This window comes from Gopherus flavomarginatus, chromosome 1 (assembly GCF_025201925.1).
Source record: "Gopherus flavomarginatus isolate rGopFla2 chromosome 1, rGopFla2.mat.asm, whole genome shotgun sequence".
Classification (NCBI taxonomy): Eukaryota; Metazoa; Chordata; order Testudines; family Testudinidae; genus Gopherus; species Gopherus flavomarginatus.
In genome coordinates this window covers 66,694,459-66,710,768 of record NC_066617.1, presented here as the reverse complement: position 1 = coordinate 66,710,768, position 16,310 = coordinate 66,694,459, and the positions used below count along the sequence as shown (strand labels likewise).

Below are 16,310 nucleotides of genomic sequence, written 5' to 3'. Positions count from 1 at the left end.
GTCCTTGACGCATGAAAGGCCTTTAATCACGTAGAGTAGAATAGCTTTAAGAAGAGTAATGGATAGTGTATAGATGCTTTTCTGATGGCCAGTCCTTCCTGTTCTCCCTCCCCGGGTACGTCTACGCTATGGGAGTATTCCGATTTTACATAAACTGGTTTTGTAAAACAGATTGTATAAAGTCAAGTGCACACGGCCACACTAAGCACATTCATTCGGTGGTGTGCGTCTATGGTCTGAGGCTAGTGTCGATTTCTGGAGCGTTGCACTGTGGGTAGCTATTCCGTAGCTATCTCATAGTTCCCGCAGTCTCCCCCGCCCCTTGGAATTCTGGGTTGAGATCCCAGTGCCTGATGGGGCAAAAATCATTGTCGCAGGTGGTTCTGGGTAAATGTCGTCAGTCATTCCTTCCTCCGGGAAAGCAACGGCAGACAATCATTTCGCGCCCTTTTTCCCTGGATTGCCCTGGCAGACACCATAGCACGGCAACCATGGAGCCCTTTCATCTTTTTTTTTACTGTCACCGTATGTGTACTGGATGCTGCTGAGAGAGGCGATACTGCAGCGCTACACAGCAGCATTCATTTGCCTTTGCATGACAGCAGAGACGGTTATCAGTTGTTCTGTACCGTCTGCTGCGCCATTGTAAATTGGCAATGAGATGACGATTATCTGTTGTTCTGTATTGTCTGCTGCTGTCATGGGTGCCCCTGGCTGAGGTCGGCCGGGAGCGCAAAGACAAAAATGGGGATGACCCCCCCCCCCGCGTCATTCCCTCCTTTATGGTATCTAAAAATAGAGTCAGTCCTGCCTAGAATATGGGGCAAGTGTACTAGAGAACCAGTGTATCAGAGAACCAGAGAGCACAGCCGCTCCGTGTCAGATCCTGCAGAAATGATGAGCTGCATGGCATTCTAGGGGGTGTCCCTGCAGCAACCCCAGCCATTGCTTCCCTCCTCCCCAAACCTTCCTGGGCTACCGTGGCAGTGTCCCCCCCATTTGTGTGATGAAGTAATAAAGAATGCAGGAATAAGAAACACTGACTTGTTACTGAGATAAAATGAGGGGGAGGCAGCCTCCAGCTGCTATGATAGTCCAGGCAGGACATTAAGCGGTGTAGGGGAGAGGAGCCCAGCATCCCGCTGCTATGATAGTCCAGGCAGTACAGAATCTTTTCTTTACACATGAAGATGGGGGGCTGATGGAACTCAGCCCCTAGTTGCTATGATGAGGACGGTTACCAGCTGTTCTGTACCATCTACTGGGAATGACCGGGAATCATTCCTATTTTTACCCAGGTGCCCCCGGCCAGCCAGGAGCACTAACGGGCTGATTATGACAATGAATAGCAGTCATATTGTACCATCTGCCACTGGGCAGGGAAGGGGAGCGGATACTGCTCTTCACTGCCGCAGCATCGCGTCTACCAGCAGCATGCAGTAGACATAGAGTGACATTGAAAAAAGTCAAGAAACGATTTTTTTTCCCTTTTCTTTCACGGGTGGGGGAGGGGGTACATTGACAAGCTATACCCTGAGCCACCCCGGACAATGTGTTTGACCCTACAGGCATTGGGAGCTTAGCCAAGAATGCAAATACTCTTCGGAGACTGCTGGGGACTGTGGGATAGCTGGAGTCCTCAGTACCCGCTCCCTCCCTCCATGAGCATCCATTTGATTCTTTGGCTTTCCGTTACGCTTGTCACACAGCACTGTGCTGTGGACTCTGTATCATAGCCTGGAGATTTTTTTCAACTGCTTTGTCATTTCATCTTCTGTAACGGAGCTCTGATAGAACAGATTTGTCTCCCCATAGAGCAATCAGATCCAGTATCTCCCGTACGGTCCACGCTGGAGCCTTTTTTGGATTTGGGACTGCATGGCCACCTGTGCTGATCAGAGCTCCACGCTGGGCAAACAGGAAATGAAATTCAAAAGTTCGCGGGGCTTTTCCTGTTTACCTGGCCAGTGCATCCGAGTTCGGATTGCTGTCCAGAGCAGTCAGAATGGTGCACTGCGGGATACCGCCTGGAGGCAAATACTGTCGATTTGCGGCCACACTAACCCTAATCCGATATGATAATACTGATTTTAGCGCTACTCCTCTCGTTGGGGAGGAGTACAGAAACCGATTTAAAGAGCCCTTTATATCGTTATAAAGGGCCTCGTTGTGTGGACGGGTACAGCATTAAATCAGTTTAACGCTGCTAAAATCGGTTTAAACACATAGTGTAGACCAGGCCCCAGGCACAGGCTGAGCTCCTACTCTCCAAACAATTTAGCAGCAGGAATTGTCCCTCCCAACTCATTCCTGGTTTAGGAGCTAAGGCTCAGATCCTCAAAGGTATTTAGGCACGTACCTCCCATTGACTCCCACCTAACTCCCTAAATACCTTTGAAGATCTGGGACTAAGTAGCTGCCTGTTTAAAGGAGCAGAATTTTTGACATCTCCCATCAGCAGAGCGTGCTAAGCGGAGCGGAGAAAGGGAGAAGGAATTGGGTAAGAGGAGACAAATCTCAGAAGAAGGAGGGAAAGAAATGGGGAAAGTGGAGAGGGAGGGCCCCATCATGGCAGGGGTATAGTAAGAAATGTAGCCAAGAGATTGTGAGAGAGAATGGCCTGAGGGTTTGTGGCAGGACATAAGGCACACACTGAAGTTTACATAGGGCGGCAAAATGCTTTTGACTGGTTCTGGCTATTTTTTGTAGTATATGTTTAGAATATTTACAGTTAATCTTCAATTTTTAGTATTTTGAAAACGATAATAGTGTTGAAGTGATGTCATGTTGACAGCAATATGGCCTTTCCATAGCATCTGGAACTTAAGATAAATAACTTATATCAGCATGTGCTATGTATTGAGTGAGTTATATTGAAAACTATATTTTGATGAACAGCAGAATGTTGTAATCTACTGTACTATAATGACTGCAGTATAATCACTTGAAAAACAAAGAGATTACACTCAAGTTTAACACACATGTAAAAAAAGAAACTGATATAAAAAGTAGCAAAATAAGCATAAGTGCTGCCGTGTTCTTATTAAACATTAAGGTAATTTTTGATTTGTATATTTGTGTGACATGCATTTTTGTGTGGCCTTATACTGAGCTCTTTTGTATCAGGTTATCAAATGGTCTGATAACACAAAAGTTCCTGATCTTTAATGATTATTAAAGTATTTGTCTCAAAAGTACAAATAAAGTACAAACTGCAGGGCTGTTTCTGTAAAATTACTTTGTGTAATAAACAGTTTTACATTAAAAATGAAGTGAGAGATGCAGAAGAGTCTGCTAGTCTGCATCATTGATACATAGACTGGGTTGTCTCACTGATTTTTAAACATTTTGAAAGGCTGAATCAAATGATCAGCTCTGACTATCTTCATGAAGAGCTGTGCTGCACTGTTGTAAGGTTACCAGGAATGAGCTTTCATAGTTCAATAAGGAGAACTAGTAACTATCATGATGGGAGGTCTAACTAATATGAACATGGTTTTTAACGTATTTGTAGTTTGGGTAAGTGAGTTCCAAGACTAATATGGATCTGTAAACCATGTTTATATATGATGAGCGTGTGCAGACACATAATTGTACTTAGTATATGCCCTATATAGTAAGCCCTAGTTAAGTCATGCTTGGTGTTACAATGCATGTGATATTTAACAGTGATTGGTAATCAGTTTGGCAGCATGCACATTAGTTAAGAGTGAGCTGCTAGGAAGAAGGGTTTTTTTAAATGAAGTCTGCAAGCAGATCTAAATTAGCTAAGCATGACTAAATAAATGCATCCTATAAAGTAATGTTCAGTTGTCTGCACTTAATTTGTTAATTTGTGTCTGTTGTGTCTTGTGAATTACTTCTACAAATCTGGTGCAAATTAGGTGTCACAGAATCAGTCTTCTGTAGATGTGTGTGTCAACAAACAATGAAATTATTATTAAAAACCAAATTTTAATAATATTTTTAAAGTAAAATTTTTACAGCAGTTCAGCCAAAAAGGATTGTAGTAGATTTTGTTAAGGGGGAGGAGGAGAAAAGGGCACTACAGACGGGCTAACTTCTCTCCGGTGCCAAGAGAGGGGGGAAGAGCAGAGAGAAGTAGCAGAGCAGAGGGAGGCAGGTGAGAAGGAAGTAGAGTAGGTGAAGATTAGCTGGTACTTCAGCCAAACGGTGGGAGTTTAGCAAGATAATTTTTATTGAAATCAATTGAGGCCAAGATTTTCAAAGGAGTGTAAGGGAGTTATCTGCCCAAATCTCATTGAAATTCAAAGGAGTTGGGGCCTAATTCCCTTAGGTTGTTTTGAAAATCCCAGCCCAATATCTCATGGCTACTACACATTCAACTCCTAGGATGTTGGCATCATTACACAGTCTCCCACAAAATAAAATGATTCAAGAGTTGGAGAAAATGCCTCACAGTGAGAGACTTAAAGGGCTCCATTTCTTTAGTTTATCAGCAAGAAGATTGAGAGGTGACTTGATTACAGTGCATAAGTATCTTCACAGAGAGATAATACTGAGTACTAAAGGGCTCTTTAAACTAGCAGAGAAAGTCATAACAAGAACTAATGGCTTCAAGGTGAAGCCAGACACATTCATATTAGGAACTAGGAACACATTTTTAACAGTGAGGGTAGTTAGCTATAGGAACAAACTACCCAGGGGAGTGGTGGATTCTCCATCTCTTGATACCTTCAAATAAAACTGGAGCCTTTCTGGAAAATACACTTTAGCCAAACACAAGTTATGTTTTAATCAAACCAGTTAAGAGGCGGTAACTGGGTGAAGTGTAATGTGATCTGATAAATGGGAGGTCAGACTAGATAGTCCAATGCTCCTTTCTGGTGTTAAACTCTATGAATCTATTTATTTAAATCCACAGGCTGAAGTAATTTAGGATCAAATCTTGATCCCATTAAGCTCAACAGGAGATTCGTCATTAATAATGGATCCAAGTTTTGGCCCATAGTGGCATCACCAAATTTCACCTGTATTTCCTCTAAGCTATTACTTAAAACAAAACATTGTGACATTTTTCCTAATACACCTCTATCCCGATATAACGCGACCCGATAGAACACGAATTCGGATATAATGCGGTACAGCAGTGCTCCAGGGGGCGGGGCTGCACAGGTTCGATGTAACGCGGTTTCACCTATAACACGGTAAGATTTTTTGGCTCCCGAAGACAGCGTTATATCGGGGTAGAGGTACCATTCTCTTGAGCACCGCATTATTTACTATACTTTGCAATGAGAAGAGCAAATGTTCACTAAAATTTAAATTATTCACTGCATTTAAACTGTTTTTAATCCACAGCATGACTTTTCCACTTACTGCAGGGATATCTATTTTTTTAAATAATCTTTTAAAGAGGTCAATATAAAAGTAAAAACAGATTTTATAACAGTCCCTTAGCTATGTAGGAGCTATCAGACGCAGAATAAGTTTTAGTAATAAACTGTGTTGTATTTTTATATTATATACACAACTTGCATTTGAGACTCTTTATGGTATATAGAAGTAATACAATGAACAACAAAAATTGCCCACCTATTACTTACAGAAAATGTTTATAGCAACCAATTTAAAACAAACAAAATACAAGGCTCTTAGCTCAGTATTTTGCTCTGAAGTCTCAGACCAAATTTAGGGGAAATGAGTGAATAATGACAGATAGCTGGATCCAATTTATAAAGGAGCAAGGAGGAGCCAGTCATGAAGAAAGGAGATAATTGTTTCATCTGAGGATTATTTAAGATCGGTTGTGACAATCACATAACTTCATTCTTTGGCTCTGGGATACCAGGCCTTCCTCCTCATTAAAATACTCCAGATTTACTGCCTTTAATTACTTAGTAAGCCTCTTTGTAGTTCAAAAATGTTGGCTTTCCAAGAAGAGTGTGCAAATCTCCAGCTATCCATCACATTTAGGACACTCAAGGAGTTCTGTCAAAGTGGTGTCTCTCTGTTCTTTAAAATATTCTCATCAATTATCTTATTTACTAAGTGTGCTATCCTGCCATCACTTCACATAACAAGCTTTTATTAAAGACAGTTATTTAAATATTATTTATTTAAATATCAATGGCCGTGTCCATAAGAACAGACTATATCTAGGATAAAATTTTCAAAAGGGAGTAAGTCCCATTTTAAAAAGTAACTTAGGAGCCTGAGTCTCAATACGTCTTAGGGTACATCTACACTGCAGCTGAGAGCGAGCCTCCCAGCTCAGGGAGACAGACTCTCACCAGTGGGACTAGAGCTAACCCACTAAAAATAGTAGCATGGAGGTTGCAGGTTGGGCAGCAGGTCAGATTCTCGAGCTCACCTAACCCCCTGTTCTGAGCACAGGTGCCTAGAGTGGCAATGTTTACATGGCTATTTTTAGTGCACTAGTTCAAGCCCTGCTAGTGCGAGTCTGTCTACCTGAACTGGGACACTTGATCTCAGCTTCAGTGTAGACATAGCCTTAGGTATTTAGGCACTTAACTCCCATTTAAATCAATGGGAATTAGGCATCTAAATACTTCTGAGGATCTGTGCCTACGTCACTTCTGAAAAATGAGAGTTAGTTAGGCACATAAGTCAGTTAGGTACTGTTGAAAATGTTACCCCTAGTTTGCTTTACAAGACTAACTACTTTGGGGTACAAGTAGAAGTGGTTTTGTCTGAGTGTTAACAACATAGTCTGTACCTGTTAGTTTTCACAAATAACAGATATCAGAGAGATGTAATGTTTTATACTCATAGACTTTAGAGCCATAGGGGACCATCTAGTCTGCCTTTCTGCAAATTGTAGACTACAGAATCTCACCCACCCACTCCTGTAATAGTCCCCTGACCTCTGGCTGAGTTACTGGAGTTCTCAAATCATGGTTTGAAAACTATTGTGGGGTTACGATATATTAAGATTTAAATATTTATACATATTTTTTCTTTTTAGTCGTTCAGGTTGGATTTCCATGCCTTGGAAAACAAGATGGAGTAGCAGCATTTGAGGTTACTGTAATCATAATGAATTCAGAAGGCAATGTAATTCTCCAAACACCCCAGAATGCCATCTTCTTTAAAACATGTCAGCAAGGTAAGCCATGGTGACCTGATATCATTAGTCTGTGCTGGTTAAATTGCTCAAGTCTCATTCCCAATACAGATATCAATGTTGGGGTTACACACATTGACGCGAGAGTCACCATTCATAGGTTGCAGCAAAGAATCCTGTGGCACCTTATAGACTAACAGACGTTTTGGAGCATGAGCTTTCGTGGGTGAATACCCACTTCCTCAGATGCATGTAATGGAAATATCCAGGGGCAGGGATATATATGTGTGCTAGCAAGCAAGCTAGAGATAACGAGGTCAGTTCAATCAGGGAGGATGAGGCCCTGTTCTAGCAGTTGAGGTTTGAAAACCAAGAGAGGAGAAACTGGTTCTGTAATTGGCAAGCCATTCACAGTCTTTGTTCAATCCTGAGCTGATGGTGTCAAATTTGCAGATGAACTGAAGCTCAGCAGTTTCTCTTTGAAGTCTGGTCCTGAAGTTTTTTTGCTGCAGGATGGCCACCTTAAGGTCTGCTATAGTGTGGCCAGGGAGGTTGAAGTGCTCTCCTACAGGTTTTTGTATATTGCCATTCCTAATGTCTGATTTGTGTCCATTTATCCTTTTCCGTAGAGACTGTCCAGTTTGTCCGATGTACATAGCAGAGGGGCATTGCTGGCATATGATGGCGTATATTACATTGGTGGATGTGCAGGTGAATGAACCAGTGATGGTGTGGCTGATCTGGTTAGGTCCTGTGATGGTGTCGCTGGTGTAGATATGTGGGCAGAGTTGGCATCGAGGTTTGTTGCATGGATTGGTTCCTGAGCTAGAGTTATTATGGTGTGGTGTGCAGTTACTGGTGAGAATATGTTTCAGGTTGGCAGGTTGTCTGTGGGCAAGGATTGGCCTGCCACCCAAGGCCTGTGAAAGTGTGGGATCATTGTCCAGGATGGGTTGTAGATCCTTGATGATGCGTTGGAGGGGTTTTAGCTGGGGGCTGTATGTGATGGCCAGTGGAGTCCTGTTGGTTTCTCTCTTGGGTTTGTCTTGCAGTAGGAGGCTTCTGGGTACACGTCTGGCTCTGTTGATCTGTTTCCTTATTTCCTCGTGCGGGTATTGTAGTTTTGAGAATGCTTGGTGGAGATTTTGTAGGTGTTGGTCTCTGTCTGAGGGGTCAGAGCAGATGCGGTTGTACCTCAGTGCTTGGCTGTAGACAATGGATCGTGTGATGTGCCCGGGATGGAAGCTGGAGGCATGAAGGTAGGCATAGCGGTCGGTGGGTTTTCGATATAGGGTGGTGTTAATGTGACCATCACTTATTTGCACCGTGGTGTCAAGAAAGTGGACCTCCCGTGTAGATTGGTCCAGGCTGAGGTTGATGGTGGGGTGGAAGCTGTTGAAATCATGGTGGAATTTTTCCAGAATCTCCTTCCCATGGGTCCAGATGATGAAGATGTCATCAATGTAGCGTAGGTAGAGAAGGGGTGTGAGTGGACGAGAGCTGAGGAAGCGTTGTTCCAGGTCGGCCATGAAGATATTGGCATATTGTGGGGCCATGCGGGTGCCCATAGCAGTGCCACTGATCTGGAGATATATATTGTCATCAAATTTGAAATAGTTGTGTGTAAGTATAAAGGCACAGAGCTCAGCAGCCAGTTGTGCTGTGGCATCATCAGGGATAGTGTTCCTGACAGCTTGTATTCCATCTGTGTGTGGGATGTTTGTGTAGAGAGCCTCTACATCCATGGTGGCTAGGATGGTGTTTTCTGGGAGGTCACCAATGCATTGTAGTTTCCTCAGGAAATCAGTGGTGTCGCGGAGATAGCTGGGAGTGCTGGTGGCATAGGGTCTGAGTAGAGAGTCCATATATCCAGACAGTCCTTCAGTGAGAGTGCCAATGCCCGAGATGATGGGGCATCCAGGATTTCCGGGTTTTCTGATACTTGACATTCATAGGTTGTTGTTCTGGCTCTGCCACAAATTTGCTGGCAGCTTAGGCCAAGAGTTCTTAAACATTTTTCATAGTTTGAACTACATCTCACTAGAAAGATGATCTTGATGACACATCTCTTCCCATTCATAATCACACAGCATCTCTGTGTGACTATAGAAATGGCTCCCATGGGAAACAAATATTAGTAAAGTTTTAAGTTTCTTATTAATGTGATTCAGCAGTTGGAAACACGGAGAATTAGCAGCATGTCACCAACCTGCTCTCCACAGACCACTGATATAGATAGGCTAATGTTTTTAAAAGTGGCTGCTAAGTTGGGGTCCCCCAATTTTTGGTCTCCAACTTGGGCCTCATTTTCAGAAGTGCTGAGTACCTTCAACTCCATTTGAAGTCAGTGAGAGCTGCAGTTGCTCAGAACCTCTGGAAATCCCGAACTGGGCACTCAAAAGTTGACATAGCTGAAGTCAGTGGCCACTTTTGAAAATGTTGTCTGGCACCTCTCTTGTTTCTCAGTACAGCTGTCTATAAAATGGAAATAACACAACTCACCTACATCACCGCAGTGCCATGAGGCTTAGTTAATATTTGTAAAGTACACAGAGATATTTGAATGGACATCACTGAGGTGCAAATTCTCCCACCCTTACTCATGTTGAGTAAGTACTGTACTATGTAGATCATACATTTCATTTTACTAGGGTCATTTGCATTGTAAAATACTATTATGTGAATAAGGGAGGCAGAATTGAGCCGTTTCTGAGTTCAAGGTTTATGCTTATAAGCCAATATACAAACACCTGGGGTGTACTGACAAAAATTTAATCAAAAGTTATATTGGCTGACAACAGAGCACCCAGGAGTGTATTACCCTTAGAAATGGTTTATTTGGGCGGGAGGGGGGCGCGGGGGCAATGTAAATATACTTATGTAACATTATCCCAAAGTTAATAGTTTTTTTGGAGAGTGTTTTTGACACAAATTTTGAGGCTACAGCAAATGTTTAAAAGATTAGCTTCCAAGATAATGCAGTTATCAGATAATGTCTGAAGTTGTATCAAATTAATACGACACAGTTTGTATACAGTGAGTGTGATTGTTATTAATTCCCTTCAGTCTTCTTTCCTCATCTCCCATTTACTTCCCCACTCCTTTGTCTCCTAACTAATTGGCAATGGCAGGGCTTCAAAGAACAAGCAGCAGGAGCAAAAGCTATTTATTCTTTGAAACCCCATTGTTGCTTAACAGCGGAGAGGAGCTGGCCTTCTCCTTTGAAGCCTCACTTCTGCCAATTAGCTGAGAGAAAATGGGGGCAGGGATGGGCAGGAAATAGACAGAGAGGAAGATGGGAAGCTTAATGGGATTTAAAAATGCAAATCTTATACACACGGCAGTGTGTGTGTTTGATGCAAATACAGCAGTGTTCAAAACCATTTTAGAACTTTTAATTTTTATTTCTAGTTAAAGCTATTAAGTTTAATAAAGTTTGGATGAAGTGTAGCTGTGACCTGGCTGATAGAGACTGTAATGCTCCAACTCATATGTATTTGGGGGAAATACGTCTTTCTATGAGTTTGGAATTCTCTCTAGCCCATCCAGCTTTCATCCAAGCCATATTTTATGTGCTATCATTTACTGTTATCATCATCAATTTGCAGAGATGCAGTTTTAGCTTTAGGTTAGCCCAGTGGACTGAGATTGAATGGTCATTTTGGTCTTTCACTCACTGAGCCTATGAGGCAAGAGCACATTGCAGGGGCAAGTCTCCAAACTCCAGGGGCATGCAAGAGAGGAGATCTATCATGCCAATGCCTTTCAGCCCATATACAGTTATCTGAGGGTGAGCCTCTCATTTTTGTGCTTAATTTAGGGACATAGACACAGCAGCATTTTGTGATGGCTATAGGGAGAGATGGGGATGTTCTCACTGGTAGGTTGGTTCAGAAAAGTTTTTTTGGTTTGGTTGTGTTTCTAAAGTCCTCCATGGAAAGAAGAGAGGAAACAATGAAGCTTGTCATACAGCCATGTAGCTCATATTCCCTGTTGCCTGGCCCTCGATCATAGTTTCCAGTTATTCCTAGCCAGCCAGGAAGGATCCCGTGCTAGAGGAAGTAGGGAAAGCCAAGGAGCAATTTTGTGGGAAAGAGAAGGCTTTGTAGTGGCTAAGAGGTGGCCACACAAAAAATAATATTTTTCCATTTTTCTATTTGAAATGGCATTTATTTAAGCATGCATTTTCTGTAATGAATAGCAGCTCTGCATTTGGGCACAAAGGAAAGTACATTTCCAGAATGGATCCTAGAGTACAGCGTTGGAACAAAATGTCTTTGTGTTTATTACTACTGTTTCAGAGAGCTTTACTTTTATAGCAATACATTTTGCTTCCTGTATCTACAGCTTATATATGGTGACTCTCAGTCTTCACCTTTTCGTCTTCTCCAGTTCCTGTTCACTCGCTTTTGTCTAGTGGTCCGGAGCTTCACTTCTGCACAACATACAGACCCTTTTAAAGCAGAATTTGTTCTATTGTCTCTGTTCTCAGGTTTACCCATGGTACGTTATTGACTTCAAAGGGATTGTAGAGATGTAACCCAGGACAGAAAATGATTAATAATCATGACAGCTTGCCATATTTGCCTGTAGTTCTGTTTAGCCATCTCTTATGATTTCCATAGGGAAATTTGTTTAAGAGTTAATCCATTTACTTTCAGATGATTACACATACCAGCTGACTAAAACTGTGGGTGGGGGAATTAGTGTGAATTACAGTTTGTAGTAGCTGTGGCCTGCAGAAGTGCCCCATGCAAGCTGGCGCATCTAAATTTACAAACATTCTACAGTTTGCAGCAAAAGTAAAATATTATCTGTAAACTCTGCAAATATTTAAACTTTGGACTCCACTTAATTCCATTCAGGAATTGGATTGTTCCAATGGTTGGTGGTACATCTTTCCAGCATCAGCATGATGGATTGTATCACTTTCTGGTAAAGATAAAAATAGAGAAGAATTGGGACCATTGCTGACAGACACCGTCAATTAAGGAAGCTGTATTATGATCATTACACACAAACAATTCACTTGATACTAACAATCTAGCCAATTACCATCAAGAAACTCATCTAATTTTGATTAAAAATATTGAGGAGGTTGTGGCAAGGCGATTCTCAGATTATCTGTCTACCTCAGAGCTCTTTGAACTTTGCCATTTTGGTTACAGAACAAGGTTTGGCAAAGAATTTGGTAGATAATTCCCTCCTGGTGATGGATAAATAGCAGATGACCGTGCTGATACTGTTAGAGCTATATGCTGATTTTGGTACCACTGCTCATAAGCTGCTATTGGCTTGCTCCAGTGGAAGTAGACATGGCTGCCACTCAGTAGCTTTGTTTTTATCTGAGAAATCTCAGCAGGTATTTTGGACGAATTGCTTTTTTGCCCTGAGGGTTCATTTTGGGGGACGGGTTCCGTAGGGTTCCAGTTTCTCCCACCTCTTGTTCAATGTGGATATGGGGCAGTTGATAATGAAGAGGCATGGGCTGTGATGTGTTTTAGAATGCTGATGATGCCCAAATGTGTTTCTCTTCCACTGTTGTTAAATGCTGTGGCCACTGTTGGGTAGAGATTTGGGATGTGACTAACAGTTGAATGATGATATGGGATCAGTGGGCAGGAATGCTCCTCCCCATCATCTTCGCCCAGTGTGAAGATTGAGTCTTTCATTTCATACAGATGCAACACTAGAGTAATGTAATGCACTCTGCCTCGGTCCACACCTTAAATCAAGCCAAAAAACTGAAGGCGAGCTTGCTAGATAAGCAGGCTCCTAACTAGGAACATGACACCAGTGCTCCAGGATCTGTATTGGCTAACTATTCATTTCCAGGCAGTTTAAGGTAGTGGTTTTTGCAGACAGGCCACATTATTCGTTAGTTTATTGACTAGCACAGAGTGGCAGAACGCTATCACAGGTACTTTCAAGAGTGCAATCGATTATATGATACAACCTGTATTTGTAGATTAACAAGGAGATTGATTTTTAGCTGTGCTTCCATCTCAGTCAGCATTTATGGCTCTGGTCGATAAATCTTATACTCACCTCAACAAAAGTTGCTATCCAGTTATTTTTGCTCTTCTGTCAATAGACTGTGTCGACGCTGTTCAAAGTGGAGTGCTAACTGAAGTATGTAATATCCAATTAACAATGTTTTTGTTGTTCATGAAGCTGAATGTCCAGGAGGGTGCAGAAATGGAGGTGTTTGCAATGAAAGGCATGTCTGTGAATGTCCAGATGGATTTTACGGGCCTCATTGTGAGAAAGGTAACTTTAAAAATTTCCTCAATTGTTTTCTTTACTATAGTCCTACTGAAAAAGAGCAGGTACATCACTGAAATCTCTCTCTCTCTCAATAGTGTAAATGGCCTTTCCTGGAGGCTCTCTCATGTTGCTAGATATCTGTAAATATTAAATCCAAACACAAGAAAATTATCGTTATGACCCCAGATCTAATGAAAACATCAATTGCTTAATGAAAATGCCAACTTCTAAAGAAAAATATCTTCTCGCTAAAGGATATATTAAACATGAAATTGACCGACAATTAAGAGACCGTTAATCACAAACAATCCATCTGGCAAGAGATTAAATGGAATTCTTCTGCTAATGAAGACTAGCTGGAAAACCAAGTATAGTGTTCTTGTTGTTTTGCATTTGTTATTTGAAGATAGTATCTAATTTGGATGCCACATCTGTGTCTCAAGCAGACTGACAATGGAGAGGTGAAACATTTTGGGTAGATTCTCCCTTCTCTTTCCATAAGTGAAGGGGAGGCAATAACTGCGCATTTGGACGGTGAGATATATGGGATTATGGATTAGGTGACGAGTACACTAGCTCTTGTACATGCTTCCTCCTTCTTCCTAACCCTGGGGAAGGCTCTTGCATGGGTGCTCTGTAGAGTCAGGAGAGGGCAGAAGCCAATCACAAGACATCTCTCACTCAGCCTTGCAGGCATTCCCTGGGTAAGTTAATACTGGCCAACAGTGAAGTAAAACTCTGCTCCCTGACATTCCTCCTCAAGGGCTGGATAGGGTAGCAACAATAGCTGGGGAAGAGGCTGTACAAGAGCACAGCATCTGAAAAAGCCATGCTGCTGTGGGAGCTTTGAGGCAATGTGGAGGCACAGGACTGCTGTACCGATGGCCCTGGCCTTGACAGATGTCCCAAGGTCCATAGGTACAAAGGACTGAACCCTGATCAATTCCATACCCACACAACTGAAATATTTCAATGAGTCCAAATTTGCTATTTTCAGTTCTCAGTTTGGGAATAATCTGTGTAAGGGACCATTTTTGCTCTCAGTGTTCAGATTAAGTAGGACGAACACTAAAGTCAATCTTCAGTTTCTTACGGTGTTACTTCAACCACCATACTCTATATGCATAGATATGAAACATCTTTCTGCATTAGCTATTTTATATTGCAAAGCTGACTTGTTATACTAAGCAGAAGGAGGAAAAGTGTTGTCTGAAAACTACTATTCCTGCTTATTATTGATTTTTTTGAATGTTTGTTATATAAAATCCTGTATCAAATTTTGGCATGTTCATCTCTTCCTCATGCCAGCGTTTTGTTCTCTTTCACTCTCGTCAAATTAGCTCTGTGTGCGTCCCGCTGCATGAATGGTGGGCTCTGTGTCACACCTGGTTTGTGCATCTGCCCTCCTGGATTCTATGGCGTCAACTGTGATAAAGGTAACAGTATAGAATAAAAAGCAGTTGAATTGTAAGCCACTAGCCACTTTTGTGCTCCCTGTCCCACCTTCTTGCATGCTGATTTCCTCACAGTGGTGGTAATGGATCATAATTAGGGCCCTACCAAATTCATGGTCCATTTTTGTCAATTTCACAGCCATAGGATTTTAAAAATCATAAATGTCAAGATTTCAGCTATTTAAATCTGAAATGTCTCGGTATTGTAATTGTAGGGAATCCTGACCCAAAAAGGAGTTGGGGGAGCCACAAGGTTATTGTCAGGGGGTTGCAGTACTACTACAGTACTGCAGTACTGCTGCCCTTACTTCTTAACTGCTGCTGGCTGTGGTGTTGCCTTCAGAGCTCTGCAGCTGTAGAGCGGTGATTGCTGGCCGGGAGCCCAGCTCTGAAGGCAGAGCCGTTGCCAGCAGTAGCGCAGAAGTAAGGGTGGCATGGTATGATATCGCCACCCTTACTTCTGTGCTGCTGACTGCAGAGCTGGGCCCTCAGTCAGCAGCCACCACTCTCCAGCCACCCAGGAGGCAGCAGTGCAGAAGTAAGGGTGGCATGGTATAGTATTGCTATCTTTACTTCTGCGCTGCTGCTGGCAGGGCACTGTCTTCAGAGCTGGGTGCTCAGCCATCAGCTGCCACTCTCCAGCTGCCCAGCTCTGAAGGCAGCGCAGAAGTAAGGACAGCAATACCGCACCCCCCCTAAAATAACCTTGTGACCCTCCCCTACACACAACTCCCTTTTGGGTCAGGATCCCCAATTTGAGAAACACTGGTCTCCCCCATAAAATCTATATAGTATAGAGTAAAAGCATGGGCGGCGTGTGGAGGTCCCCTTTGTAGAGGCTAGCCCCAGCTCCACCCCTTCCACCTGCCAACACCACCACCCCCTGCGCCCTGCAGCTGGAGCCCCAAGACACACACACACACCCCTATGGCCAGAGCCATAGGCCAGCCAAAGCCTGAGCCCCCCTTCCCAGAGGAGTCCTGGGCCAGCTGCAGCCATGCTGCACCTCCCCTCTCAGATTCCAAGCCGCCTACTCATCTTGATGGGTTCATCAGTAATCTCCCTGGAGTCCAGGGAGATTACTGATGAACCTAGGAAGCTGAATAGCACATACCACCTCCTCAGCCACTCAGAATCTGCCTGGGGCATAATAAATAAAAAACTTTCCCACAAACCCCACACCCGGGGGTCCAGCGCCACAGCAGTGCCAGAGGAGGCACTAACCCTCCCCTGGCCTATTATACCCACTACCCATGGGTAAAAGAACACAAAAGACCAATTTTCATGGGGGGAGACCAGATTTCACAGTCTGTGATGTGTTTTTCATGGCTGTAAATTTGGTAGGGCTCTAGTCATAAGGTATTCTTGACTGTATGGTACAGGGCTGCAGAGATCCTGACAAGAGGACTATGTGTGATAGTGTCCCCTCAGACATTTGTTTATGTTGTCTGACCTTATATGTACACCTATGATACTTTCTGTGTCTATCTACATCCTCCACATCACAATATTTAACAGAATTTCATGACTACAGCACTTTA

The 16,310-nt window shown here is 42.8% G+C and overlaps 1 protein-coding gene across 1 annotated transcript in view; it reads left to right on the top strand.

Moving 5' to 3' along the window:
* Positions 1 to 16,310, top strand: part of WIF1 (WNT inhibitory factor 1) — a 73,282-nt gene that overhangs the window by 46,067 nt on the left and 10,905 nt on the right. Inside the window, exons 4-6 of the mRNA XM_050923942.1 lie at positions 6,950 to 7,090; positions 13,223 to 13,318; positions 14,656 to 14,751. Coding sequence (XP_050779899.1) covers positions 6,950 to 7,090; positions 13,223 to 13,318; positions 14,656 to 14,751 — 333 coding nt within the window. The remainder of the gene's footprint in view (positions 1 to 6,949; positions 7,091 to 13,222; positions 13,319 to 14,655; positions 14,752 to 16,310) is intronic.